Source organism: Phoenix dactylifera, chromosome 1 (assembly GCF_009389715.1).
Source record: "Phoenix dactylifera cultivar Barhee BC4 chromosome 1, palm_55x_up_171113_PBpolish2nd_filt_p, whole genome shotgun sequence".
Lineage (NCBI taxonomy): Eukaryota > Viridiplantae > Streptophyta > Magnoliopsida > Arecales > Arecaceae > Phoenix > Phoenix dactylifera.
In genome coordinates, this window is record NC_052392.1 from 13,983,624 (window position 1) to 14,009,943 (window position 26,320).

Sequence of the window (26,320 nt, forward strand, 5' to 3'; positions counted from 1 at the left end):
CACTCATTAAATACTGTTTTATTGTTTTAACTCCATTAATTAAAACTATATTTATTTTAATTAAAAATAAAATAAAATTTTGAAGTTATTTTTTTTTGTACTCCATCGCGATAGTCATAAATATTTTTTTTCGCACATCTATCCATTAAAAATATTTTAGTCATTTTAATTTAAAACTATTAATTTTTTAACGGCTTTACAAAGCGTGGGTAGATATGCAAAAATAAAAATAAAAAATAAAATAGTAAAACAAATATTTTATGACTATTAACTATTAATAAATAATTAATAAATATTTATTTATTATCAATAAATCTAACACAAAATTTATTAATAATTAATATATTTATTTATGTACCAAAGCATACTAAAATTTATTTATATTTAAAAAAATATATTTTTCTTATATATATAATTAATTTAACAACATTTAAATTAAACAACATTTATGTAACTATAAGCATAACTCATGCAGATATATTTTGATATTTGAAATCTTCAATATTAATGGAGTTTTTGTAAGTGCACTATAAATGGCCAACAAGAATTATTTATTCAATGGTACTGTTGAAAATTTGATATTTTTTCGATGCTATTTTTTAAAATAATTTTTCTACCAACCAAACATGATAAAATTTATTTTTTACTATAATTATTTTTTGCGATAAATGATTCTTAAAAATCGCCGGATTACCCCATAATCTAATATACCCCAACCAAATGAACCCATTAGATTTTATTATCTCCGAGTGATTTGGAAACTTTTCAGCTTTGGAAAATTATTACTGATCCCTTGATCTTTTTCTAAAGAACTAATTGTCATTTCCAGCTATCCGAAGTTATAAACTGTCAATAGTCCGACGTTGCAGCGAACTTCTCCAGAAACAAAGAGATAAACCTCCTCTCGAACAGCCTATCAATCTCATTAGACTCCTCAGAGCTACTTGTTTGTTGATTTCACCCACCTTGTTGAGGCCGACAAGATGCCTACACAAGTACCAAATTACAAGAAATCCATAAGAAACCAAGCAACCAACTCAAATTCCAATTTACAAAGGTCCTTGTAGGCGTAACTCGCCATGACAGGAGCAGTTGACAGGCAATACTTCCTTGGAGCCTAATGGTTTTATATAAATAGTCAGCAAGCACTCTACAAGATACATCAAAATCCGTTAACTCGAACGCAATCTAGCTATTAAATAGATCAAAAATCGAGGCTAAAATCTAACCATTTTGTTAAACGGATAATTTAGCCCGATCTACAACAAGTTGAATCAAATTAAGTATTGTTATCTCTATTTATTATTTTTTTTGTACATCAGCTGCTCACACTAATTTTATGTAAGCACTGCCATCTGAATCAAGGCAGGCTCGAATAGCTGATGAGCTTATAAAATAAATAGAACAAAAATAGACGAGTGTCAAAACTTCTCCCACAAACCGAAGATCATGTAGTTATTTGGGGAACTTGAAGATTTTTATGGCTAATGCAAGGAAACTGAAACACTCTTACATGGAAACTTCCTCTGGCTGCAACTTGTTAAATAAAAATGAGTTGGAGTAGCTTTAGACTTGTTGCAGGTTGATGTGGGAAATGGCTACCTGGGCCGGGTTTCATTCTATAGACAATGGGTGAAAACCTGAGCTGTGGCTGTAAAATTCTGAAGTTTGGGCCATGTAAGGACTGGTTGCGAGGCACAGGTTCATGGTGTGCTCCAAGAAGCAAACAAGATTCGATCTTGTTGGGACTTGGTAAAAATGATCTAATTTTGGTTTGATCCTTCGAATCTCTATCGATGTTTTGGTGGTGGATAGACTTAAAAGAGGATCGCACGCAAATATCTTGCAGTTGCGTGAGAAATATCCCAATGGGACCCAAAACCATGGAAATAACAGCGTCGTAGCCGTTGGCGACGGTCATTTTTAATGGTTTTAAGACCACCGCTGTTACGTATTGACGTAAATAACGTGAAAAATATTACTTGTCGTTATTTTTTCGTTAGCCTTTATTTTCTCTTGTACCAATAATTTATTTCGAGTTTTAAACTTTCTCTTGAAATCATCTCAAAAAATGATCATATGGCCCCAAAATATTTTTTTATCTAATAAAGTGAACGAAAGGATAACAAAGTTATTTTTCCATTATTTCTTATTATAGCACTGTTACAACAGCCATTTTTTCAATATTATTAAATAATAAAATTTTAATGATTGCTTTTCAAGATAAATAATGATGTTATAACCATTATAATGGTTAATAACAAACCATCTTAATATAATAATGTATTATTTCTACAATGATCCAAACATCGAGTAGGAGTTGCAACAATGAATTCCTTCCTCTCTAAAGTTACTTACTTTGCCCATCCTTTTTTTTTGATTTCTAAGTTTTTATCCCTCTCCATATCATGGCACAGGTGGGTGGCGTTCCTCTCTCAAGAACTGAAGCCACTTCAGATTTTTTTTTTTAATAGGCTACTTTGAGAATCACGTCTACTGCACTTCACGAAAAATTATTAGATAGACTAGGTTTACCGTCTTCCATGAAATTATTTTATAAATAATTCCATCTAATATTTTGGACCAGATCCACCTAATAGATTTTTCGAGGTAGTCAAATTAAATATCAAAACTGGGCTTTGATTTGATTTAAATATCAAGTTACGGGCAACCAAACGGGCACTTAGAACATAAGCCCATAAATAATTCATTAATTGAACAAAGAGACCCATTTCTGATTTTGAGGATAAAACTGATTGAAACCACCGAATAGACCCGTAGGCCTGCAGCCGATTTTTTTTTTTTTTTTTTTGCTAAAACGAAAGTATCATACATAGCATGCACAAATATAACCAAGAAAATCAAAAAGCAAAACATTCCTGAGCGCACTAAGCAACTCCGCCTCTCCCACCCTAAATGGTCCCTCGAATAGTTGGCAACAAATAAAGCCACCCAATCTGCACCTTTATTGGCCTCTCTGAACACATGTTTCGCCCGAATCACCAGCCCATCACGGCCCATAGCCCTAATATTTCTCAGCAGATGGTAACCTGCAGCTGATTCATTTTGCCGTAGCAACATGGTTCTCTTTTCCAAGGGTATAAAATCCTCAAAACTGCAGCCAAGCCTCCAACCCGGCAACAGAGATTCATCCAGTACCTAGAAATGTTCGTCTCCAGGATTATTCGATTTATTTTCTCAGAGCATCACCTTCTCGGTGAACCATCAGATCCAGGTATATTGTTGCTGTACCTGTCCTCTTTGCATCCCCACAGGTATTCAGAATGTTGAAATTTGAACATGTGGAAAGAAATGGAAGACAAGCATATGAATGAATAAAAATTCCCGAGTGATGAACATTAATATAGACAAGGAGTTAATTGGAGCATTACAGTCGAGTTACAGTTCTATGATATGATTCCACAAATTACAAAAGAAAAAGGCGTGATATCAACCCTGCTCGATTTTATCAAAAAGTACATTCTGGACCAAAACCTTGAGGAACGCAAAGTATTTTACTTCATATCCATGCTTCAGATGTGAGGTAAGACCTCCACCTACAACTTTTCCTGTCAGGCAACACAGGATGTATGAAGTCCTACGAGCTGTCCATGGGGGTTTCACTCCCAGTTGGAGGGATGACATTTAAAGCACTGCTTTCCACGATTTTCTGCTCTGTATTCCCCCCAGCTCCAAAGACAAAATTACTAGGGGTGGTGTTTGGACTTATGCGTTCAAAGATGGATGGCATGGCCGGCTGATCGAACACCGGAACTGGAGAATTACCGATTGTCCTGGGATACCCAGACCCGAAACAAGGAGTTGAATCTGATAGGAAGAGAGGCTGGACTGGCACAGGCTCATTGGATCCAAATATTTTCTGCTCGTACTCCAGCAATTGTTGATGGACAGCTGCAACTCACGAATCATGATATATGAGTCAACTGGTGAAATGAGCAGTTTGAATGAAAGATTGTGGTTAATAACTCGAAGCACAGTAACAACCAATGATCTCCTAGTAGGTGAGACTGTATTCAACAAAGAAAATAATGCCTCATCTTCCACAATTACAAACCATCCGATCGATGATTAAATAGTCATTCCCTCCAGGGATATGAAGCAGTGAGGTCCCATCCCCGACTCAATATGGAGAAAAACGCATATAAACACACAAACACACACACACAGAGAAAGAGAGAGAGAGAGAGAGAGAGAGAAGGAGAGGACAACGTTTCAAATATAAGAACAACCCTTAGTTCAATAAAGAAAATCATATGATGTGCATTGCAAGTTTGTAAATATTTGACTCCATATTCCTAAACATCTACAGGGGAGACGACAAACCTTGGGACAACTCCACCAGAGGTCTACGATGTTTAACCCACTGATAACTTGGCGCAAATCGCCATCCTTTGCTTTTCATCAAGTAGGCTATTACAATAGCTGGTGACCTGTCAAAAGGAGATGATGCAACAGTGTATATACAAGAAGCTTATATAAACAACATATAAACTCAGAAATGTTAAATAGAAACAAACCTATTTTTTCCTGACATGCAGTGAACAAGAACCCGCGCCTTGTCCCTTTCACATTGCTCTGCATTAGAATATCAGATAACAAAATTCAAACAGAAGCTGTATCAGCTACAGATATGACCAAGAGAACCCAAATTTGGCATGGTTATTATCCAACAACACAATAGAAGTTAAAGAACAATCACAAAATATATAAAGTATGGAATCGGGGGTGAGGGGGTGAGGGGAAGAACATTAATAGGTTTAATTAAAAAATCAGATAATTAATTGACCCTCCTGCATAGATGGGTTACGCCTTGATGACAGCCCAGCGCACAAGGCAATTATGCATGGAAATGTCATCTAGAGACATAACCAAATACTCAGACAATAAAAATGAGGTTACTAGATTACCATATAAACAAATCTAAGGCCGACATTACCTATAAACAAGTCATTGATTTGTTTCATACCTTCCTCAAAGAATTTATCAAAATATCCTCATCTTTGACCATTCTAGATCAAAACTCAGCACTCTCCTTATCAGGCAAGCCTTTTATTTTCATTGTATATAGACTTCGACTAACAGTTGCCCCTCATTAGATCCTTTAATGTGAAATTCCTAAATTCCTATAATGTAGCTGTATCATTGTTTTCTCTCATGATGACCTTAACATTCATCTGTTGTAAACATGGCTTAACTCTGCTAATTTACTAGAATTTTGCTAACCTCTTTGTAACGATCACAAACACTCCAAATTTCAATCCTCTAAACTCAACTTTCATTAGTTCGGTTCAGCATGTGCCTCTTTTTTTTATTTTTTTTTCCTATCTTTAAGAAGCTTGTTTGTCATTCTAACCTGACAATACATTAGTAAATAACATATTGTTCCCACTCCTTAAATGTCAATAGTTGCTTCATTCGTGACAAGTGGAAAAAGATATAGGAAGGTTGACAATGGGTCTAGACTCTAGACCCATTAAAAGCGCCAATTTAACAATTTTATTGCAATTATTTCTCAACCTTGACATTTCTACTGTGTGCCCTCAAACGTAACTTCAGCCCAACCAAATTACCATCTTTCCATAACCTATCATGTGATTTCCCTAACTAAGCATTTATACATTCTCATCCTTTAATCATTCAACCATATTACAATTAAAGATTTTAACATAAGAACACTAAAGTATGATATTCCTAGAATAAAGTAGCACTATTATTAAAAAAATTACTTAGAAAAATTTAGCTAATATCAATAGTTTAGGCTCAAGAAAAAGGCCGGAATAATTGTTATGGATACCTCAAATGTGTGTACAGAAAGGAAGTCAGGCTTTCGCGTTTCTCAAAATAATTTGAGTGAGACACACGAAGTAATCAAGATAAGGCCAATATAACATGGCAGTAATACTTCGATGTAGTTTTGAGTCAAATTAACATGACAGGTATGTGTTTGTGCATTCATGACTTTCATTGTCGTTGTAATGACAGGAAGGTTATATAAAACAGAAACTAAGAGCCAAAACAGTGCACTACTCAATATGATGGAATTTCCGATCCTAATTCACCTCCCCACCTTTCCTCAAACTTGTAAGACGTAGACATATAGAGACATGCAGAAGAGGAGTTAAGAGCCAATATGGTGAACTACACAGTATGATGTCCAATGCTATCTCCCCACCGTCACCCAACGGTAAAAAAGTGTATGTATCTCAAAGTTCTTGGCAATAGGATAAAGGCAATCATCGGCAGCATGGAGATGTATGAAACAGCGGGGGCAAGGACAAAATCAGATGAGGATGAAAAAGATGGGATGTATCACTAAAAATGGTCAAAAGCAAGAGATGTCTAAAGGTGCATGCATATAATCGTTCATAAAGATAATAGTTCTTAATGATAGCTGCAACAATAGCAATGCACAATTATAAAGTTAATCATAAGTCTAAGAGCATGCATTCACAAATATAAGTTATGAAGAGTTAAAAGGGACTTGACAGCTTGTTATTTCTGTTACAAGTCAATACAGCCTGTCATCGAGGAAAACAGTTCCGTAGTCTACATCTTTCACTGCAATCAATTAAAGCAATACATAAAAATCGAACAGATACTCAAATGTGCAATTGAGTAAAACTTGTGATCTGACAGACATATTAAAACAGAACCAAAAAGCATACCTAAAAATTGAATTGCATCATCAAATTGTAAAAGCTTGTCATTGTAGAGGCAATGATATGTGAAAGAATTCTTATATAGATTTTGGCATGCAGGCACAGTCTGCACATAGATAAAACAACACACAAGTGTATCAGGACAACCTCAAAAGACAGTAGCAACCACTCGCTCTGGCTGAGATTTAAAAGCATACAAAATACCAGAAAATATTATAAAAGCTGACCTCTCATTGAATACAACAAAAGGCCAAGATGGATGGTTGTATAAATATTGCAATTATTCTTCTTATTTGCATAGAAATAAAAAGGAAGATTTGTAACCAAAAGGAAGATTTGTAACCAAAAGGAAAATTTGTAACCAAAAGGAAAATTTGTAACTGTGTCATGATTCAAAATACATCTATTCTTAGGAAATAAAAATACAAACTAAAGTGACATATACAAATATCAACTATAAACTCATTTCTGATTTCAAATTTTTTAGCTAGAACATGACAATTTCAATGTAAATGATAACGAAAAGGAACATCGACCCAATGAAAGGAAAGGGCTGTGTTTATAGCCTATTTCCCACTTTTCATCGAGTACCATGCCGATTAAGACTATTATAGAAGCAGATGCATGGTGAATAGCAAGCTTCAAAATGTGTTATTCCACAGGTGAAACATCATTGGTTAATTGATGAGAAAAAGATTGCCCAAAGAAATGTTCATGTCAAGGCATTGCCAATTTGTTGATTTGTTTATTGTGCACAAACATTGGATTGAAGCATGCGATCAATAAGATCGATATCAGCTTGACAAATAAGTAATTTGCTTGACTCATTTTTCCTAAAAGATAAACCTTTTAACCAGTCATTGCTACAAAATTATAGAAGAATTCTACAGATATCAAATTATATCACATCTTTATAACCTCGTATTTCCTTCTATAGTCATGTGTATAATTTCTCTGGGGGCATTTGGTAACCCCAATAGGATCACCATGGTGATCTAAGATCCCCGGTGATCCGAATGCTGGGGTAATTTGATCTCCAGTGATCTAAGGTTAATGTGTTTGGTAGGCCATGGTCCAGTGATTAAAAATCCCCGAGTATCCATGAGTAACTTGTTTGGTATGGTACGGGATTCAAAATCACCGACCATATAATACCACAAATACTCCTGATATATCTTAGATGGATTTTTTATGTGTTTTTAATTCTTATGAATCAAAAATATAAGTCAATATGCTAATTCCTATAATAGCTTCATAATTTTGTCATATATTCTATTTTTAGTAACCCTTATAACAAAAAAATCAGACCATATTCTCGTTCTATCAACAATACTCTTCATGACGTCAAATTTGAACAAATTGAATTATAGTTAAATTGTTACAACATCCAACATGTTCTTATTATTCTATTAAGACTACCATGACTCGGCCCAATTGCCAATAATTTGTAGTCGTTTTAAAGCCAAGTTTCTTCCCACTTGCTCATCATTTTCCATTTTTATTTATTTATTTATTTATTTATTTTCTTATTATTTTTTCTTTTTTTCCTATCTTTTCTTTTTTCTTTCTTTTCTTTTCCTTCCTTTTCTTTTCTTTTCTTTTTCTTTTCTTTTCCTTCCTTTTCTTTTCTTTTTCTTTTCTTTTCCTTCCTTTTCTTTTTCTTTCCTTTCCTTTTCTTCTCTTCTTCCTATTTCTTCCCAAAGCTTTTCTTCTTCTTTCTTCTTTTTTTTTTCTTCTCCTCCATTTCTTCTTCTCTTCTCCTTCTTCTTTCCATAACTCCTCCCGACTTCTTCTCCTTCTCCCTTTCTTCTCCTTTCTTCTCCCACGAAGGGAGGAAGGCGAGCTCGGGAGGGGGGCTAGCGGGAGCCCACCCCACCGTGGGGAGCGCAAGAAGGGCCTCTGACCGAGGATCGACGGCGCTACGGCCATGGATCCACCGGTAAGTGGCCGTTCCCTCCTCGTCCTTCTCTTCTTTTTCTTCTTTTTTTGTTCTTCTTTTCTTCTTCCTCTTCTTTCTTCTTCTTTTCTCTTCTCCTTTTTCTTCTTTTTTTTCTTCTTTTCCTTTCTCGATTCATCAAATCTCCCCTCTTTTTCCGTGAAGCAAGGGGAAGATCTTCCTGTCGGATCGCTCGGGAGGAGCCCGGCCGAGGCCGATGATGCCCGCGACCAGCCAGCAGCGCCCGCAGGACGACTGCGGCGAAAAAAATCTTGTTTTTTTTCGTGCCCACAGCTTTGAAGGATAGTTTGGTCAACATCAGATCACCACGCTCCGATGATGTTGGAAACCCGTCCTCAAGGATGGATATCCGATACTGGACTGGACAGTGATTTGAAAAGTGGGGTGATCCGATATCACCACCACGTAGTATTACTAAGATATAACCAAACATGGTGATTTTATTACCTTCATCCGGACCACCCTTGATCCTGGAGTTATCACCCCATACCAAACGCCCCCTCTATGTATTAGTCCAGTTTGATTCTCCCTCGAAGGAGCATCATATGTGAAGTCCTTACAGTTGAGTTGAATTTAGCTTCTAGTGGACATAATCAGTTTAGGTAGTTGACCCGGTCCTTTCAATGTCCAAGACATTTCCAAGTTGTGCTATCGGTCTGCGATTATAACATATCAAGACAACGAGTTCATCTTTACCCTAAATGATGCATAATTTCATCTTCTCTTATCTTAATAAAGTTTAAATGAGCACAATCCAACCTCCGTACAGCCTGAAATCTTTCAAGATGAACCCAACATACACTCGAGTGTTGAATCCCAGCATCCTTGCAATTATCGCATTATGGATTTTCTTTTTCCTTGTGAGCCTCCCTTGTCTAGTCAGTCACCATTTGAACTTAATATGGGACTGGGCCAATATCTCCTTTTTATTTCAAATCAATTTGGCATACTTTTCTGAAAACCTAATCAATATATTTGGGGAAAAAAACTAATATACATGCTTATGTAACAATAAACATATAGATATGCAAAAAGATTGTACGATGAAAAGATTTTTCGTCTTTTAAGTTCTACTCCAACGTAATTGTTCTACCCTTGTTATGCCCGAGTATAGCTTCTTGAATGTACACATTGATTTCTTCAGTATGGCAATCAAATCTTTAATAAACAAAACTGTATACAGAGCTCCAATTTTTCAAACAGGAATCTCAAAAGAAAAACAGTGTCACAAGCTCTGATTCCAAGTCTAGGGCACTCATATGTCCTTATTGATCAAAATAAAATGCCAAAGTTTCCATTTTCACAATATAGAGTTCCAAAAACCATTAATTAACGCTCGAATTCCACGCAGCAACGAGTTACCATAATGATAATAAGAAATACCAAATTTCTGATTTTTTTTTCAATAGAAGTACCAAAAAAATCAGTTCAAAAGCATGCGAATGATTGTGAAACCTCCTAAGAATAGTACCGGTTTCTAGATTTACTTACATTAAGGATGCGGGAGATACCGAGCGTCTTGAGGAGCTCCCCCCTGGACGCGTTGTCGTAGCTCCCTAGATAGAGGAAATCTTTAAGGATCTCTGAGGGGAAGGCGCTGCCCTGTTGCACCGAGCGCTCCTCCGCCGCCGGGATCCGGTGGCCGCACACCCCGCAGACCTCCCCCTCCTCATACTTGTGGTAGTGGCCGCATACACCGCACGGATTCTCCCTCTCCCTCTTCCTCATCGCGCGCAAGCAGCACCGAAATCCCTCCGATCCCCACCACCACCACCCCCCTCCAAAAAAAAAAAGAAGACGCAGCCCGAGATCAAACCGGGGAGAATCAAGCTCTGCGAACGACGCCAGGCATAGGGAAAGGCGATTTCGAGATCAATAAAAGGGAAGAGAGGAACGAATCGAGGGCCTGGACGTGGCCTTTGGCAAAGGATGGAGAGGAGCGCAGAGAAGCGAAGAAGGGCTCTCCAGAGCCGATCGGACAAAAATCCTGGGGAAAGGTGATTCCAAAGCGTGCCATATGGGGCGGGCCTCTTGACCTGCCACGTACCCATCTCACCAATCCCAAAGTACATATAAGATAAGCTGAAAGTTAGATAACGGACCGTCAACGGATAGTGAAAAGGATCTGCTGCTCTCCCTCGCATCAAGGCGGTGCGGTGGATGGGAGAGAGAGCCCGGACACCTAGGGCTTCGTCGAAGAAAGCCGCCATTACATAATATATATCCAAATAATACACGTTCAAGCTTTCTAAATATCTAATTCATGCTGGCTTGCCTTCTATATAGCTTCTCAGGATCTTTAGTGATGATCTCAACCTGTTATTCATGGTATCATTTTTGACATGACAATGATGATGATAGTGGGAGGGAATCTAAGGTCTTGAGATTTGATAAGAAGAGAAGAATGATAAAGAAGAGAGGAAGCCGATGGAGAGTTGCAATACTAGGTTATGACTGGTCGATAGAGTTCTTGATATAGTTAGAGGTACATTGGTTCATCGAAGAAGATAGAAAAGTGGAATTAAGAGAGAGAGAGAGAAGGAAGGGAAGAAATTAGTGGACTCAGCTTTCTTATATTTATCCATTAGATGGGTTTCATGGAGAAAAAAGGCCATGCTTTTCTTTTGTAAAAAGATGGTGACAAATCTAGACTCTAGAGCCAAGACTTGAAATAAGATGTACTGCAGGCATCAGCTCTCAGCAAATGGGCCACTGGCCCAAAACCTAAGCACTGGCCCCATCAATCAATATTGACATACCGAGGTCAAGTAGGCGGCCGCATAGGCCCTCCAAAGCAGCTGCAAGTTCGGCAATTGGAATTGAACAAGAAGGCCATCTCTTCTCGGCAAGTATATTAGAGAACCCATCTCATAAAAATTCTTGTTCTTGATGTAGTATTGCCGACAAAACCATCAAAGTTAACCTTATGCATTTGGGGGCCTAAGGCGAATTCAGAGGCTCCAAAATAAATGCATTTGAGGGCCTCAATGCATAAATAAGAAAAGAGATAATAAATTTCTTTAGGTAAGAGATACGTCCCAACATAAATACATTTGGAGGCTTCAATACATTTATAGCTATAAAGATAGGTAGCATTTGAGACTCTCAAATACACTGGGGGCCTCAATACATTTGAACGCTCATCTTGGAACTTACTATAATAAATGTATTTTGTTGGGGGAAAAATGGATCACTCCAAGCATGCGGACAAACTGACGGCACTCGATGGTGAAGGTAACAACGGCGAACATGCTCTTAGTAGTCCCGACTTTAGAGCGCCCGACCTCAGAGGGTCCGACCTCAGAGCGTTCGGTCTCGGCACCGACAGCCACAGAGCTCACGACTTCGATCTCGATAGAGTTGAGCCCGGTCAGTCTTATGACCAAGAAAGACCCAGTCAAAGGGAGAAGTAGACCTCCCCTTCTACACCGAAAATCGAGCCCTCCATCTCTAGGATTAAATCCCGCGATCTCCGCCTTAACGGTTGTCAACATTTGAATACTCACGATCTCGACGAATCGCCAGCTAGCCCGGAATCTCAGGTCGTTTATGGTAACTCATCAATTTGCACGGTCACGCTCGATCTCGGGGGAGCTCTAAGCAAGCAGACTGCTCTTCCGCCCTAGCCTGAAAACACATCCATGCCTTTGTTTTTCTTCTCTCCATTAAAACCCTCTCTCTAACTTAAGCATCGGAGGGCCTACGCTGGAACCCCCGGCCATAGGTTCTTGCAGATCCGCCGGAGACAGCCGTCTGCCGCCGCACCACCAACCGGAGCTCCTCCTCCTCGGTCTGCGGTCATCCCCGGGTTCAATTTTCAGCAACAGTTGGCGCTAGAGAAAGGGCCCGAGTCGTGATCATGAGATTGAGGAGCAGAGGAGCCTCTAATGCCTCCCGGCATCGTGCGCCGAGTCCTGGCCCCTCGGTCCAGAACCCGTCACCAGGGCCTTCGGTGGATCAAGTTCCTCAGATCCAGCCGGAACAATTCAACATGCTGGTGGAGCAAGTCCAGGCCTTGGCAGCAACAGTCCAAAGCTTGCAACATATGGAGGGCCCTCCTGTGCCCCCTCCGCGGGTTCATGTCCAATCGGTGCTTCTTCCAGATGAACCTATGTCTCAGGGCCAAAATCTCCATGACTCTTCGAGAGTCAACAATGGAGAACAGCGCTGTCACCAGGGTTCGACCCGATCGTCCCCCCAGAGAAGAACCAGGACAAAAGGCCGCAGCCTTCCGAAGCCGAATCAACCCCGGATCGATCAATACCGGAGCAGACCACCGTAGCGATCTCCCAAGGCGGAGAACTCGATAAAAAGATCGAGAAACTCGAGCGGCAGATTGAGGCGCTCCAAGATCAGAGGGCAAGGCGCAAGGGCGACCTCGAGGCACCAGAGGAGCTTAGCCCGGAATACTTGGTTTGTTAAGTTAAGTAAAGAGACCGAATGCCTAGACCTCCTTTGTCCAAAGGCTGACATACCGTTTGCCAGTTTACCGCATAGATTTTTTTCTTCGGTAGGGCCTAGGAACACGGTATGCCACCCTGCCCTGCTGCTTTGTTGGCATTGGCATGATGAGGTGTTGTGAAATGGTTCGATGGATTATTGGAAAATGCACAATTGCAGACGGCATCGCGCATCTCAGGCTAACCTGCTTACCTCAAGGGACCAGAAACGACATAATATACTAAGGAGAAGCGGTATACGGGACCAACCCTCGGCTAACAATATGAGGTGAAGAGATCACCAAAAAAACCACTAAGTCACATTTTTTCCGTCAGATCGAGAACGAGCCAGTCCCACCGAGGTTTAAGATGCCTCAGATAGAGCCCTACAGCGGGACCACCGACCTCTTGGACCACTTGGAGAGTTACCGAGCCCTCATGGCGCTACAGGGCTCCTCGAAGGCCATGCTCTGCAAGGCTTTTTCCGCAACTCTTCGAGGAACGGCTCGGCTTTGGTTCTGCGGCTTATCGGCTCTCAATCTTAACTCCGAACAACTAAAGGAGGATTTTTGTCACAATATCCTAAAAACTAATCATCATTATTGGACCCGTTGCAAGTCCTGAATTAAGTCGATTCAATTATATTGGCGGCCCCAATCGACTAAAAACAGGTATAAATGCCATGTGAAAGATCATAAATCTTCTCATGGACGTGTGCTCCATGCAATTCCCTGCCGCATGGTGAATGCGAGAAATTTACAGGCAAGTGGAAGCGATAAAATTGAAGCATAGTCTCCACAGCTGGCTTTGTGGGTATACATGCCAAAGGGGTCCAAGAAAATCCTAGCTTATAGTAATCCATGCCAATTGACTTATTTAACAAAATAAAAGGTTTCCAGATGATGCTCCCATTGAGTGAGCAGGTGGAGTCACAAACAACAAAGATGATAAGATGCGATAGTTGTCACGCATTATTTTAGTAGGGCTACTAGGTGAGGTTTGACAACTTTTTCTTTTTTTATTGTTACGCTCTAATTTAATCCGAATCCGGAGGGCGGGAGAGATTCTGGGATTTAAGTACGGATGGAATCATTGATACACACCTTCTTTCCATGGATGCACTCCCATTGATACTTTCTTTCTAGAAATATTCTAGAAGACCCGTTTGATTCGCTTAAAAAAATTTTATTTTTAAAAATATATTATTTTAATTTTTTTATATATTTGATTGATTATAAAAAATAGTATATTTTAAAATAGTATTAAGTATGTATTTTTTAAAAAAATATCTATTATATTCAAAAAATACTATCCATAAATTTTGATAGTTTAAGGGTGATTTTGAAGAAAAAAAATCTAATTTCTAACTAGTGATAAAATAATTTTTTCATGCTCATTATATTTTTTTTATCAAATATAAAAAAATTATTTCTATAAAATACTAATTTTATTTTTTATTTAAAAACTCTAATTATATATATATATATATATATAATTTTTTTTTGTTGACCATGGTTTCCGGGAACCAAACGAGCCGGAAGGAATTTGGAGCAGAAGGGGTGCGTAGTTATCTGGAAACGGGATTGGATCCATCAAACGCCCAAAGGGCCGTTGCTGTGGTCACCACCAGTAAGACTAAGCGGCCAACTGCTATGAATATCACCTGGGAGCACGGAAGATGGTCGATACGGTGGGTTCAAAGAATGAGTTTGACGTCTTTCGTATCCTGCTGTTTAAAAATAAAAAAAATAAATGACATGATTTATCTTGCAAATATTATAGCAATACATATTATATAATACACATTTTCGGAAGCAAATACAAATTAAAGTGGTAATTAGATTTATTTTATAGTGTTTTTATCGTGCAACATTGCTTCTAAGTCTTTTCTTTTTTTATTTTGATAAAAACATGTTGTTGAGGCCGTAAAGTGACTGTGTTTCTCATCAGAAGTATTGTCCGCTTTGGAGCTCCGGCCCACGCGTCCAGCATCACAGGGGTATCCGCACAGTTTTGCCCTTTATAAGACACCTCTAAAGAGAAAGGAGTCACCCCCATTTAAGGCACAATCCTCTTTGCCACTCAAGCAAAATGGGACTAAAGTCCCGGGATCCGCTCTCTCCCCAACACATATACATATAAATAATAATGTGTTAACTCATATCAGGCATATGATGAAATATTACTATTTGTATGTTACCAAATATATAAAATATTTTGAGGAAACTTTTTTTTTAATTCACTTTTATGTTGAAATGCAAAGTTCAATAATTTATTCTAACATATTTCTATAAAATGTCTAAAATTTTCTTAAATAACAGATTTGGGATCTGGAGTTGATTATCAGTTCTCTATTTTTTTGAGATCATTTTGCACTTAGAATTTTAGATTTTTTATTTATTTTATATATCTTATTTTTATATATTGATTTCTCTTCATCAAAGTGACTTTACAATTCATGATGTCCAATGTCTTAGTTTTATCTTATTTTATTTTTACATCTTGAATATTTTAATTTAGTATTAGTGTTATGGGGGGCAAAAAGGAAGTATACGGGGAAAAAAAAACCTAAAGGTCGTACGTAGTGGTATCACTTTTCTAGCATTTATTAAACTCTAGGGAGTTATTCGTGAAATAAAAGAAAGAGAGGGAGTTGCATGCAAATTAATGAAGGTAAAGTTTTCATGAAGGTAAGCGTACTGGTAGGTGACCGCATCCACAATTTTCACAGACGGATAAAAGGCCCCACGGAGACAGCTGCATTCGATTGTATTGGTCCCTGGTTTCTCTTCTGTCCTTTGTTGAAGAAAGAAGCAGTGGACTCTCTCTCCTCTCTCTGGGAGGGCGCGGGTGAAGTACCGAGTGGAACACTGGAACCTTCAGATCTCCTCAGAAGTTCTCAAAACGCTAGCGCTCCGGCGCCGCAGGTAAGCCCTCTGTCTCTTTTCCTCGCGTTTCCTTTCACATTTCTTGCTGGAGCTCCCTACTTCTCTGTGATCTCGGGAGGAACGCCGTTCTTTTTGACTTCTTCGCGCTGGAACGGCCTCGATTTGATGGAAATCGGGATCTTGGGCTTTAGGAGTCAGGACTGGGGGGGACTCCCGGTGAATGCGGGTTTCTTGGCCGGATTGATTTTGGTTTGGTAGGAATGAGGGTTTCTTGATGTCTTTCTCTGGTCGAGTGCGCGGACGCTGTGGTTCTTGGCATCGATTCCCTGAGATTGAAACAAACTAGGTGAAAGAAGTGGTTAGCTAGAGAAATCTTGAAGCTTCTAGAGCTGTCACATCATTCTTTCTTCATCCTTTTTCTTCCGCGGGCAAAACTTTGGTGGGCTTGGTGTGGTTTTGAGTTTCCAGGGGTTTAGGGCTTTGGTCTGGTGCCGTCTATGTTTCTCCTTATTTCCATGTCTTTCTCTACAGCGAAAGCTTAAATTTTGGGATTTTGAGTTGAAATCTTATCTTTTTTGCTTAATATACCCACTGTCTGGAGCCAGAGAGACACAGCTCGTATTGCTGTTGAATTGTTATACGATCATTATGCCTTGACTAAAATCCAACTTTTCCGGCAATATGGTGGTTGTATGTTTAAAAAATAGTTTTTTTTTTTGCAATTACTTTTCCACGTGGTAGATGTGGTGCAAAATTGTGGATGCTAACTTCACGGATGATGGTTACCAGTTAACTGATTGCTTATTGCCGTATACTACCCTGGCTGCACAATTTTTGTTGAAATTTATAAGATTTTAATGTTATCCTTGCGTACCGAAATTTCTCCTACTATCCCAGCACTTGATTCAACTCATGTACATGGAATACCATTGTATTTGTTTCATCCTGTTGTGATGTAACTCACAGATCTTTTAAATTCTTGCAGCACTCTAGCAACTCAGCTGATCTGATATATTTAAGTCCACCAAAAGATAAGTGACAACAACGGCATTTGCTGCATCAATCTCCTGAAGGGCGCCGACTTTAAGGTCTGTTTCCTTGATTCACATTCTCTACCATCATGCAACCACAACACATCCAGTTATAGAGTCTTTTTCTGTGTAGATTGTCTTGAGCTACAAATGGCCATCACAGGAACCAAGAATCCATTATTAGGTGAAACCACATGTGGTTCTTTGCTGCAGCAGTTGCAGGTATTTCATTTATTATATGCAACTTTTGCTTTCAATGGAAGAAACAATACAGCGTACTAGATGCATGATCTCTTTGTTTTAGTTAATATGGGATGAGGTTGGTGAGAGCGACGAGGAACGTGACAAAATGCTGCTTCAGCTAGAACAGGAGTGCCTGGATGTTTACAAGAGGAAAGTTGATCAGGCATCAAAATCAAGAGTTCTCCTTCTTCAGGCCTTGGCTGATTCTAGAGTGGAGCTTGCTAGATTTCTTTCTGTGCTTGGAGAAAACTCTTTCATTGACATAGTGAGTTTTTACATTATTACTAATGCTCTAGCAAACATTAACTGTTTAAATGGTGTTTTTATTTCTTGAAGGCCACCTTTAGAAACTTCATGAGATGATTATAACTCACACTTCATTTTGCTATGCCATAATGAAGCATTTGTATGAGCTATCACTTGCTGCTTATGAGTGAGAAATTCTATTTCACCAAGAAAAAATAACTAGAATTAGAACAATAAGAATTTAATTATTTATAGTTGATGTGATTTCTGCTGAAGTTGTCGCTTTATAAAAAATAATAGCTTATGCTTGGGAAAAGAAAAACTATTAGTTTCAAGATGTTAATTTTGAATTTTCATAGTTAAGCTTCAACCTCTCCATATAGACTAAGTTATAATATATTGCATTTTAATTATTGATAATAATTTTATCAAATGCTTCATAGAGATTTGAACTCGGATATATAATTTAAGGTGTAGAGCAGGAGATATATTACCCATTCAGATCATGATTTCAAAAACCCTCGAAGCGGGATGGTATGTTTGGTATCGTACCATTCTAGCACAAAAAATGGCCGAATTACAAGTGTCGAAATGCTGAAACAGCTGTACTAGTATATACCAGATGTATCAGTCCATGCTGGTGTGTATTAGTGTGTACCGGCTGGTACATTTTTTCAATTATTTGGAACATGTTATCATACCAACACTTTATCATTTCTATGGAAAAATGTTTTAGGCTTTGGTACTAGTATTTAAAACCTTTATTTGAATTTATAATTGAAAACGTTCATGGGGAGGGTGGCTTTTAGTGCAACGGTAAGGTTGCTCTATTGTGACATGGAGGTCACAGGTTTCAAACATGGAAACAACTTCTTCTCGTGCAAGGTAATGTTGCACCCTCCTTGGAACTTGCAACAGCGGGAGCTCAATGCTCATGCACGCTAAAAATATTTGTGGAGAGAAAAAGAGCATACTTTCTCTGTATATAAATATGTTGACTGTGAAAGCCCCTCTTTACCCCTGCCATCCACTATCTCCTTCTTAAATACTTAGACGCGTCTTCTCGTGCGACGTAAGGCTGCACCCTCCCTGGAACCTGCAACAGCGGGAGCTCAATGCTCATGCACATTAAAAATATTTGTGGAGAGAAAAAGAACATACTTTCTCTGTATATAAATATGTTAGACTGTGAAAGCCCCTCTTTACCCCTGCCATCCACTATATCCTCCTTAAATACTTAGACCCACTTCATCCTCCTTAAACACCAAAAAATACCACCTTTGACCACTACTTTTGCTGCCTCCTCACCTTCCTACTTTGTTGTCTATCGACAACTATCCCATCTTCTTCCATTGCTTAGGGCTATTGCCGCCTTCTTAATTCATCTACAACCCACCATTTGCTATTTCAACCATCCAAACATACTGCTTTATCCTTACTCCATTTCTTAAACCTCCTTACTCTATTAGTCAAACCTACCATCCCACTTCTTCCTTGATCCCTTTCACCTGCTGTCCTTGCCCTCTAACCATACTTTCTTGTTCATTTAGCCACCATGACTTGCCCCCAACTCCAGTTTGGTATGTATTTGCTTGTGTGCATGCATTTGAAGGTATGCGTAGCCAGTATACCTTGTATATAAGGATCCGTGTTTTGGGTCTTTTGGAGATGCCGTGTTTAACACTTAAGTATCCCTGAGTAGCTGAAATATTACTGAAGTGCATATTGACATGGAAAGCAACTTTCTACTTGTAGTCAATATAAAGTGCAGTTCACTTCTCTTTGCTGTGCAAGCTCTTCATGCACAGATAAGTGGCTTATCGAGTTCTTGCATTGTTCTATGTGATATTACTAACAATCTGTTTATTAGTGAATCAAAGTAGGAAAACACTGACTGTATTTTAGACAATGTGGTATGTGACTCTGAACGCTATAACATATACATGAAAATAACAAGTTTCTTTTGGAGAATGTAGTTGCAAAAGTTACTTTTATGAGGTCGGTTTTTGTATCGTTGCAAATTAGGTTGCCCTTGATTAAAGTCTTTGGTGTTCTACAGCCCGATAAATCATCTGGCACAATCAAGGAGCAATTAGCAACTATAGCACCAGCACTGGAACAATTACGCAAGCAGAAAGAGGAGAGAATAAAGGAGTTTGCTGACGTGCTTTCACAAATTCATAAAATACGGGGTGAAATTACTGGAACTTTAAAAATTGGTGAGCAGAAGGGGACATCAGCAGTTGATGAGGAGGATTTGTCCCTGAAGAAGTTGGATGAGTACCACTCTCAACTCCAAGAACTCCAGAAAGAAAAGGTTGCTATAGAAATTGATCATGCTAATTTTGAAACCACTACACCCATACTAACATTTGTGGTGCTTTTTGGCAGAGTGATAGGCTGCATAAGGTTCTTGACTTTGTCAGCACAGTGCATGATCTTTGTGCTGTCCTAGGGATGGATTTCTTCAGTACTATAACTGAGGTTCATCCTAGCTTAAATGATTCTGTTGGCGTGCAGTCCAAGAGCATTAGCAATGATACCTTATCGAAGCTTTCTAAAATGGTCATGGCACTTGAAGAAGATAAAAAAATGAGACTGCAAAAGGTAATTCTTGTTCTGCAATATTATGTTGCTAGTTCTTCAACCATCAACAGGAACTGCATAATATCTGTACAATTGATATAATTGACGACACGAGATCTTTCTGAACAGAAGATGTAGCAACATATATCACCTAATTATTTTGCGTGCTTGTGTTTATATTTTTTTTAGTCCTCAACTGCGAAATTTTTTGTAATTTTCTTTTTTTTTAATGGATGCAACAAGTGATTTTCATTCTTTTCTCCTCAGCTTCAAGAGCTAGCTGCTCGGTTGACTGATCTTTGGAATCTAATGGATACCCTTACGGAGGAGCGGAGTTTGTTCAATCATGTTACTTGTAATATCTCTGCAACAGTGGATGAGGTCATGGTTCCTGGAGCCCTTGCCCTTGATCTGATTGAGCAGGTTGGTCAGTTGCACCAATTTTGAGCTTTTCAAACCATTTAGTTTTTTGTTCCCTGGGTAAATTTTTGAATAAAACGTGAATTCACTTGGCATGCTCTAACTTTTCTTTTTAAAAAACTTTCTTTACACAAAGGCTGAGGTTGAAGTTGAAAGGTTAGATGAACTAAAGGCCAGCAAGATGAAGGAAATAGCTTTGAAGAAACGGACTGAGCTTGAAGACATATATGCTCGTGCTCACATTGAGATAGATTCTGCAGCCGCTCGAGAGAAAATCATGTCTCTAATTGACTCTGAGAATGTCGAGCCTTCAGAATTACTAGCAGACATGGATAATCAGATATTAAAAGCCAAAGAAGAGGCCCTATGCAGAAAAGAAATTTTGGAGAAGATTGAGAAATGGATGTCAGCATGTGAAGAAGAGAGCTGGCTTGAAGACTATAATCGGGTACCGAATTTACTTCTTCTCTAATATAGATTATATGTTCTGAATTCACTTCTCTAATCTAGATTATATTTTATCTTTTTCAACTCTTAGTTCAGTTGGGTTTCTTCCATTGGTGTTGGCTTGTGGAATTTGCGTGTTCAATATTACCATGTGATGATGATGACGGATAAAGATACTGGCCTTGTTAACCTGGATTAACTGTCATACAACTCTTGTTCTTTTAATTGACCTTGTTGGAGATTAATCATCCTAGTCATCTTTCAGCAATAGTTGCTTCCAAACTAATTTTACCAGAAGGGGCATCTTTGCAGCTAGGACCATTAGAATACAAGCTGCTTAAATATTATGTTTATGTATTTTGTGTTCAAAAAGTTGACATATAACTGTTGAATTTCAAACCTCACATGTATGTTCCATGTGCCTTTCTGAAACCTACCCTGCGATGTTTTGCTTGGCCTTGTCATTTGGAAATCATGCATGTTTTGGAATTTATTTCAACACTTTGTGAGAAAATTATTAGCACAGAGGATAAACTATCCAGAGAAGAGTCATTTTTCAGGTGCAAATAATTTTCCGAATACATGCATGCGGACCTCCTAATTTAAACCTTCTGATGCTATCCTTTCTTTTTCAGGATGAAAACAGATATAATGCGAGTAGAGGTGCACACTTAAACCTCAAGCGTGCGGAGAAAGCTCGTATATTGGTAAATAAAATTCCAGGTATGTTTAAACAACTTCGTCAAAGTTCCTTAATATCCTTTGCTTGTTAAGACTCGACTTTCAAAGGTACAAAGATCAGCTTTTGTAAATTAACTGGCAAGGTTCACACATATGTATATGTCAAGCACTAGGAGGGGTTGCAGTGCTTGCATGCCCAGCAATATCAGAACAGAACCAGTTCCACTTAAAAATGTGACGCAAAAACATTTACTCTTCTATTCATATCAGGGCCCATTACTTTTAAATACTATCTATTGCTGTACCAGCGTGCCCGCCCTGCTGGCTTTATTAATTTATATTTGTGTGCTTCCAGTCGTAATTTTTAAAATGAGTTGGCTAATGTGACCGCACATGGAGGTTCTTAGGAGCCCACACGCTTAAATGTTACGCTATCTATAATTTTCTCCACCATAATAGCTCTCTCTGGATGCTAGGGAAATAAAGAAAATGACAGTGGCGTCCCAAGTTTAGGCACTCTAGGCACAATTATCTCTTAATAGGAAAAATCAGCTCCCATTCTCTCATTTTTATTTCCTTTGCATTTCCCCGTTCCCCTGCATCCAGCCTGAGTCAGCCAGACTTCTGAAAAGGTGAAATATTTTTAGTATGATAGAATTCAGGAAGTTCAATTGCTAGAGAAATTGTGACGATTGCTTTTTTAAAAATAAATGATATCAAAGTATACCTGTTTCATCATTTTTGAATATACTCTCTGCTGCATTGCACATCAATTTGATACTATAATCATTTTTTGTAGATTCATGGCACTAGATAATCAAAAGCTGAATATGCTACTTAAACATTAAAATTGGATCTGCAATCATGTATTTGATGGTTGACCGAACATTTTATCAACGTTGGGTTTGCAAAAGATGTTTCTTTTCCATGAATTTGCAATAAAAGTTATACTTGATGGTGGATTAAACATTCTGGCATTGGTGCCTGGCTAAATTTTGGTTTGTGGTTCTAGCTCTTGTCGATACACTGACGGCCAAGACTCGGGCATGGGAGGAGGATCGGGGCACGTCGTTCGTGTATGATGGCGTTCCTCTTCTTGCAATGCTGGATGAGTATACCATGCTAAGGCAGGACAGAGAGGAAGAGAAGCGAAGACTAAGGGTATTTTATTTTGGCCCTTTCATGATCAATTGCAGCTGTCAACCCTACCTCTCTTTTTTAACCTCTCTCCCTTCTTGTGCTACCTAATTTGCAGGACCAGAAGCGGTTCCACGAGCAGCTGAACACGGAACAAGAAGCCTTGTTCGGCTCCAAGCCCAGCCCAGCCAGACCGCTCGGCCCAAAGAAGGTGGTGGGCCCTCGTGGCAATGCTGGAGCATCAAATGGAACCCCTAGCAGGAGGCTTTCTCTCAGCACCCATCACAGTAGCAGCAATGGTGTTCGATCTGCGAGCAGGGATGGGAAGAGGGAAGCTAACCGGCCTTCTGCTCCAGTAAACTACGTAGCCATTGCAAAAGAGGATGCAACCCCTGCTGTGCCCGGCAGCTACCCAGCTCCTGCTTCTCCGTGACATCATGTGGAAACATATATGGGGTAAGTTATTCTTGCTATTCTTATTGTTGCAGTTTGTGTTAGGCTTAATGTGATAAATACTACGGTTGACTTGTCCCACGAAGTTCTATTCTTGATAAATTAATATTAAACGGAGAAGCTTTTATGTGATAAATACTGGTCTTGCGATGCAAATTAATCTTTTGTAATGTTGTCGCTGGTTGTAGATATTTTGTTGAGGCAAAAGGCGGCCGTTCTGTCATTCACTTTGACCTGGGCGACTCCCAAACAAACGGTGTGTTTCACGACTCTTTAGCAGACTCGAGCAAGTGTATTCCGTTGCTGTCTTCACGAGTTCTTGTAGCCAGATTACCTCCACTATGAAGTGGAACGGCCTGTATAATAATAGCGTTGTGGTTCTCTGTTGACCGGGCATTTGATCGTGTAGTTTTCTGTTAAAACAAAATACCCGAAGATCGCTTTCCTTCGTGTCTGAAAACCAAGATGATGGTGGTCGTGAATGACAATCAACATTGCATGCTTGAGCTTCTGGATTTTAAGCTTGCTAGTTAATTGTTTAGCCAACCAGGTCCGAGTCAGGTCATCATGAGCTTAAAAACGTATGATGGCTATCCAACGATGCTTGGATAGGATAGACACAGAGGGATAACGTGGTGGCAATAGGCCGGATGGTTCTGGATCTGGGATTAATTTTGAAGTCTAGAAAATCCAGCAGGGTTGTGCTAAGTTTTTTTATAAAAATCAGGTCTGTTGGGTTATTCAACTCTTTTTTTTTTTTTTTGACAAATTCATTCTAATTTTAGCATAAATTCTAATGTTGGTTTGTTGGTCTGCAGTGGAAAAAAAATTATAAATCTTTTTTTCTTTCTACAGGATTTTTATTGGAAAGGTATCTGATTGATATAATCTACTAGAACAGACTGAATCCAATAGAAAACGCAGCCCGATCCAGCTGAGTTCTCTAAACAGGCTTTTAATTGAATTTAATCAAATTCCTAACCTTGACCCCTAGGAGTTAGACCTCATAGCTTAAGCCAGAGGAAAGTACTTCTGGTGCTGTTTGGGGGTATTTGGTAACTTCTCAGTCCCTTGTTTGGTGCTAACTTATTTAGATCCGGTTTGGGGGAGCTTTTGGAGAGCCAAAAAGTACTTTTTGATCCTCCAAAAGTATTTTTAGGTAAAAAAATGTATTTTGGTAAAATTTTGGAAAAGCTGTTTCAGTTTTTTCGGAAAGCTGAAAACAGCTTTTTGGCATAAGCTTCATTTTGAAGCTTTCCGAAAATATTGTTTTCAGCTTTGTCGGGAAGTTCTATTTTCGACCAAAATATCTCCATTTAAAAGTTTCTTTTTTCTTCCAAAAATTTTAATCCCACCGTCTCTTTCTCTCTCACCATCCCTCCTCTCTCTCTCTCTTCCTCTCTATCTCCTTCTCCTCAATGCCGCTAGCTCTCCCCCTTTTTTTTTTTTTTTTTGGGAGGCATCTTGTGGCTGTCCACGGTGGCAGTTACCACGCCGGCCACCCGTGGCCGCGCTCCCCAGCCGCCGCTGCGACTTGTCACAGCAAAAAAAAAAGGAAGGGGAGGAAGGGGCCGCCATGGCCGCTGCCTCCCGGACAAGCGCTGCGGCCCGCTGTCCCGGCCCCCTCCCGAGGCCCCTCTCCCCCACGGTCGCCGCGGCCCGCCGTCCCGGCCCCCTCCCGAGCCCCCCTCTCCCCGCGGTCGTCGGGGCCCGCCGTCCCAGTCCCCTCTCGAGCCTCCTCCCGTGGCCGCCGCGGCCTGCCATCTTGGCCGCCACAGCCCGGCCCCCTTCTGGCATCGCCGGCCTCGCGGGAGAAGAAGAAAGGAGAAGAAGGAAAGAGGGGAAGGAAGGAGAAGAAGAGAAGAAAAAAGAAAAAAGAAAAGAAAAAAAAGAAGAAGAAAAGGAAAGAAAAAAAAAAGAAGAAAAAAAAAGAGAAAAGGAAAGAAAAAGAAAAAAAAAGAAATAAATAAATATGTATATAAATGAACGAATAAATAAATAAATAAAATAATAAATAAATATATTTCAATGAAATAAAATAATAAATAAATAAAAATATTAATAATTATTTAACTAATTCTTTCACCTAGCTAGAAAATTTGTTAGAGAAATAAATGATCATCAAAAGAGTGAAAAGTTAATGTATACTAATAATTATAATATTTTATACATTTATTATTATATTATACTATAAATATAATATAATATTATATTATGTTATGTTAAATAATTTAATATTTTATTAAATTATTATCCTATAGTATACAATGTTATAGTACTATATTATAATAATATTATATTACATTACATTAATATTATACTATATTATATATTTAGGTATTAATATATATTATATTTTATTATGCACTATTGTATAATACTAGTAATGTCCTTTATGGTCATTTTGTCATACAAAAGTACTTTTTTCAGTTAGTTTATCAAACAAATGTTAAAGCGCCACAACACTTTAGAAATGTAGTTAGCAAACAGTAAACAACTTTTTATAAAAGATTTACTTCCAACAGCTCTACTTCTAACGGCTCTACTGCCAACAGCTCTCCCAAACAGGATCTTAGTCTCTAGCAAATGAATAAAACAATAACGTGGCATAAGTCTATGCAAGACTGCCACCACAAGCATAAGTGCGTAAAAAATGCCTCCATTGTTTAAATGGTTTGTCGAGACACTTGCTCCAAGAGATGTGCATACATATTGAGATTGCTTGGCTCCAATTTGGATGATGGTTGGGACTCATTACTCATCAATATTTTGTTACATCTTTGGTTCTCATGACATATTATCTCGATATCCAATTTCTGAATTGTTTCTTACCGTTTGGTTGTCCTCAAAAAGTTGTTAATTCTTTAGAACAGAAACAAAATTAGTTTATTGCCGGCTATAAATTGTAGTAGCTTCACGAGGGGGTGACTTTGAAAGCTTTTTGGGAAAAATTCCGAAAGAAGAAGATTCCTAGTTAGTATTACCCATCAGTTCCATATATAAAAGAAAGAGGCACTTTGGTCCGGATTATGGAGCTCACGGGTTTGGAACTGCTGTGGAGGAAATGAATAAAAGACTTACTTTGTTCCAGATTAAAAGTTTTCTTTTTTTT

The 26,320-nt window shown here is 38.7% G+C and overlaps 2 protein-coding genes across 3 annotated transcripts; one reads left to right on the forward strand and one right to left on the reverse strand.

Annotated features, from left to right (window-relative positions):
• Positions 1-3,328: 3,328 nt before the first annotated feature.
• On the reverse strand, positions 3,329-10,675 carry LOC103713575 (protein-tyrosine-phosphatase IBR5-like). The gene is made up of 5 exons (XM_039127288.1): positions 10,129-10,675; positions 6,687-6,786; positions 4,539-4,596; positions 4,345-4,451; positions 3,329-3,912 (listed from the first exon to the last, which is right to left on the reverse strand). The coding sequence occupies exons 1-5, from the start codon at positions 10,363-10,365 to the stop codon at positions 3,599-3,601; spliced, it is 816 nt and encodes a 271-aa protein (XP_038983216.1). The 5' UTR covers positions 10,366-10,675; the 3' UTR covers positions 3,329-3,598.
• A 5,164-nt stretch (positions 10,676-15,839) lies between these two features.
• LOC103696721 (65-kDa microtubule-associated protein 1-like) lies at positions 15,840-23,729 on the forward strand. 2 transcript variants are annotated; one of them, XM_008778423.3, is made up of 12 exons: positions 15,840-16,003; positions 16,950-17,052; positions 17,129-17,217; positions 17,300-17,503; positions 19,544-19,801; positions 19,876-20,091; positions 20,338-20,493; positions 20,627-20,938; positions 21,573-21,660; positions 22,631-22,779; positions 22,874-23,211; positions 23,397-23,729. In XM_008778423.3, the coding sequence occupies exons 3-11, from the start codon at positions 17,146-17,148 to the stop codon at positions 23,186-23,188; spliced, it is 1,770 nt and encodes a 589-aa protein (XP_008776645.2). In that variant the 5' UTR covers positions 15,840-16,003; positions 16,950-17,052; positions 17,129-17,145; the 3' UTR covers positions 23,189-23,211; positions 23,397-23,729. The 2 variants fall into 2 exon arrangements, with proteins under 2 accessions (XP_008776645.2, XP_017695993.2); XM_017840504.3 differs by lacking the exon at positions 15,840-16,003 and adding an exon at positions 16,025-16,310.
• Positions 23,730-26,320: the final 2,591 nt, after the last annotated feature.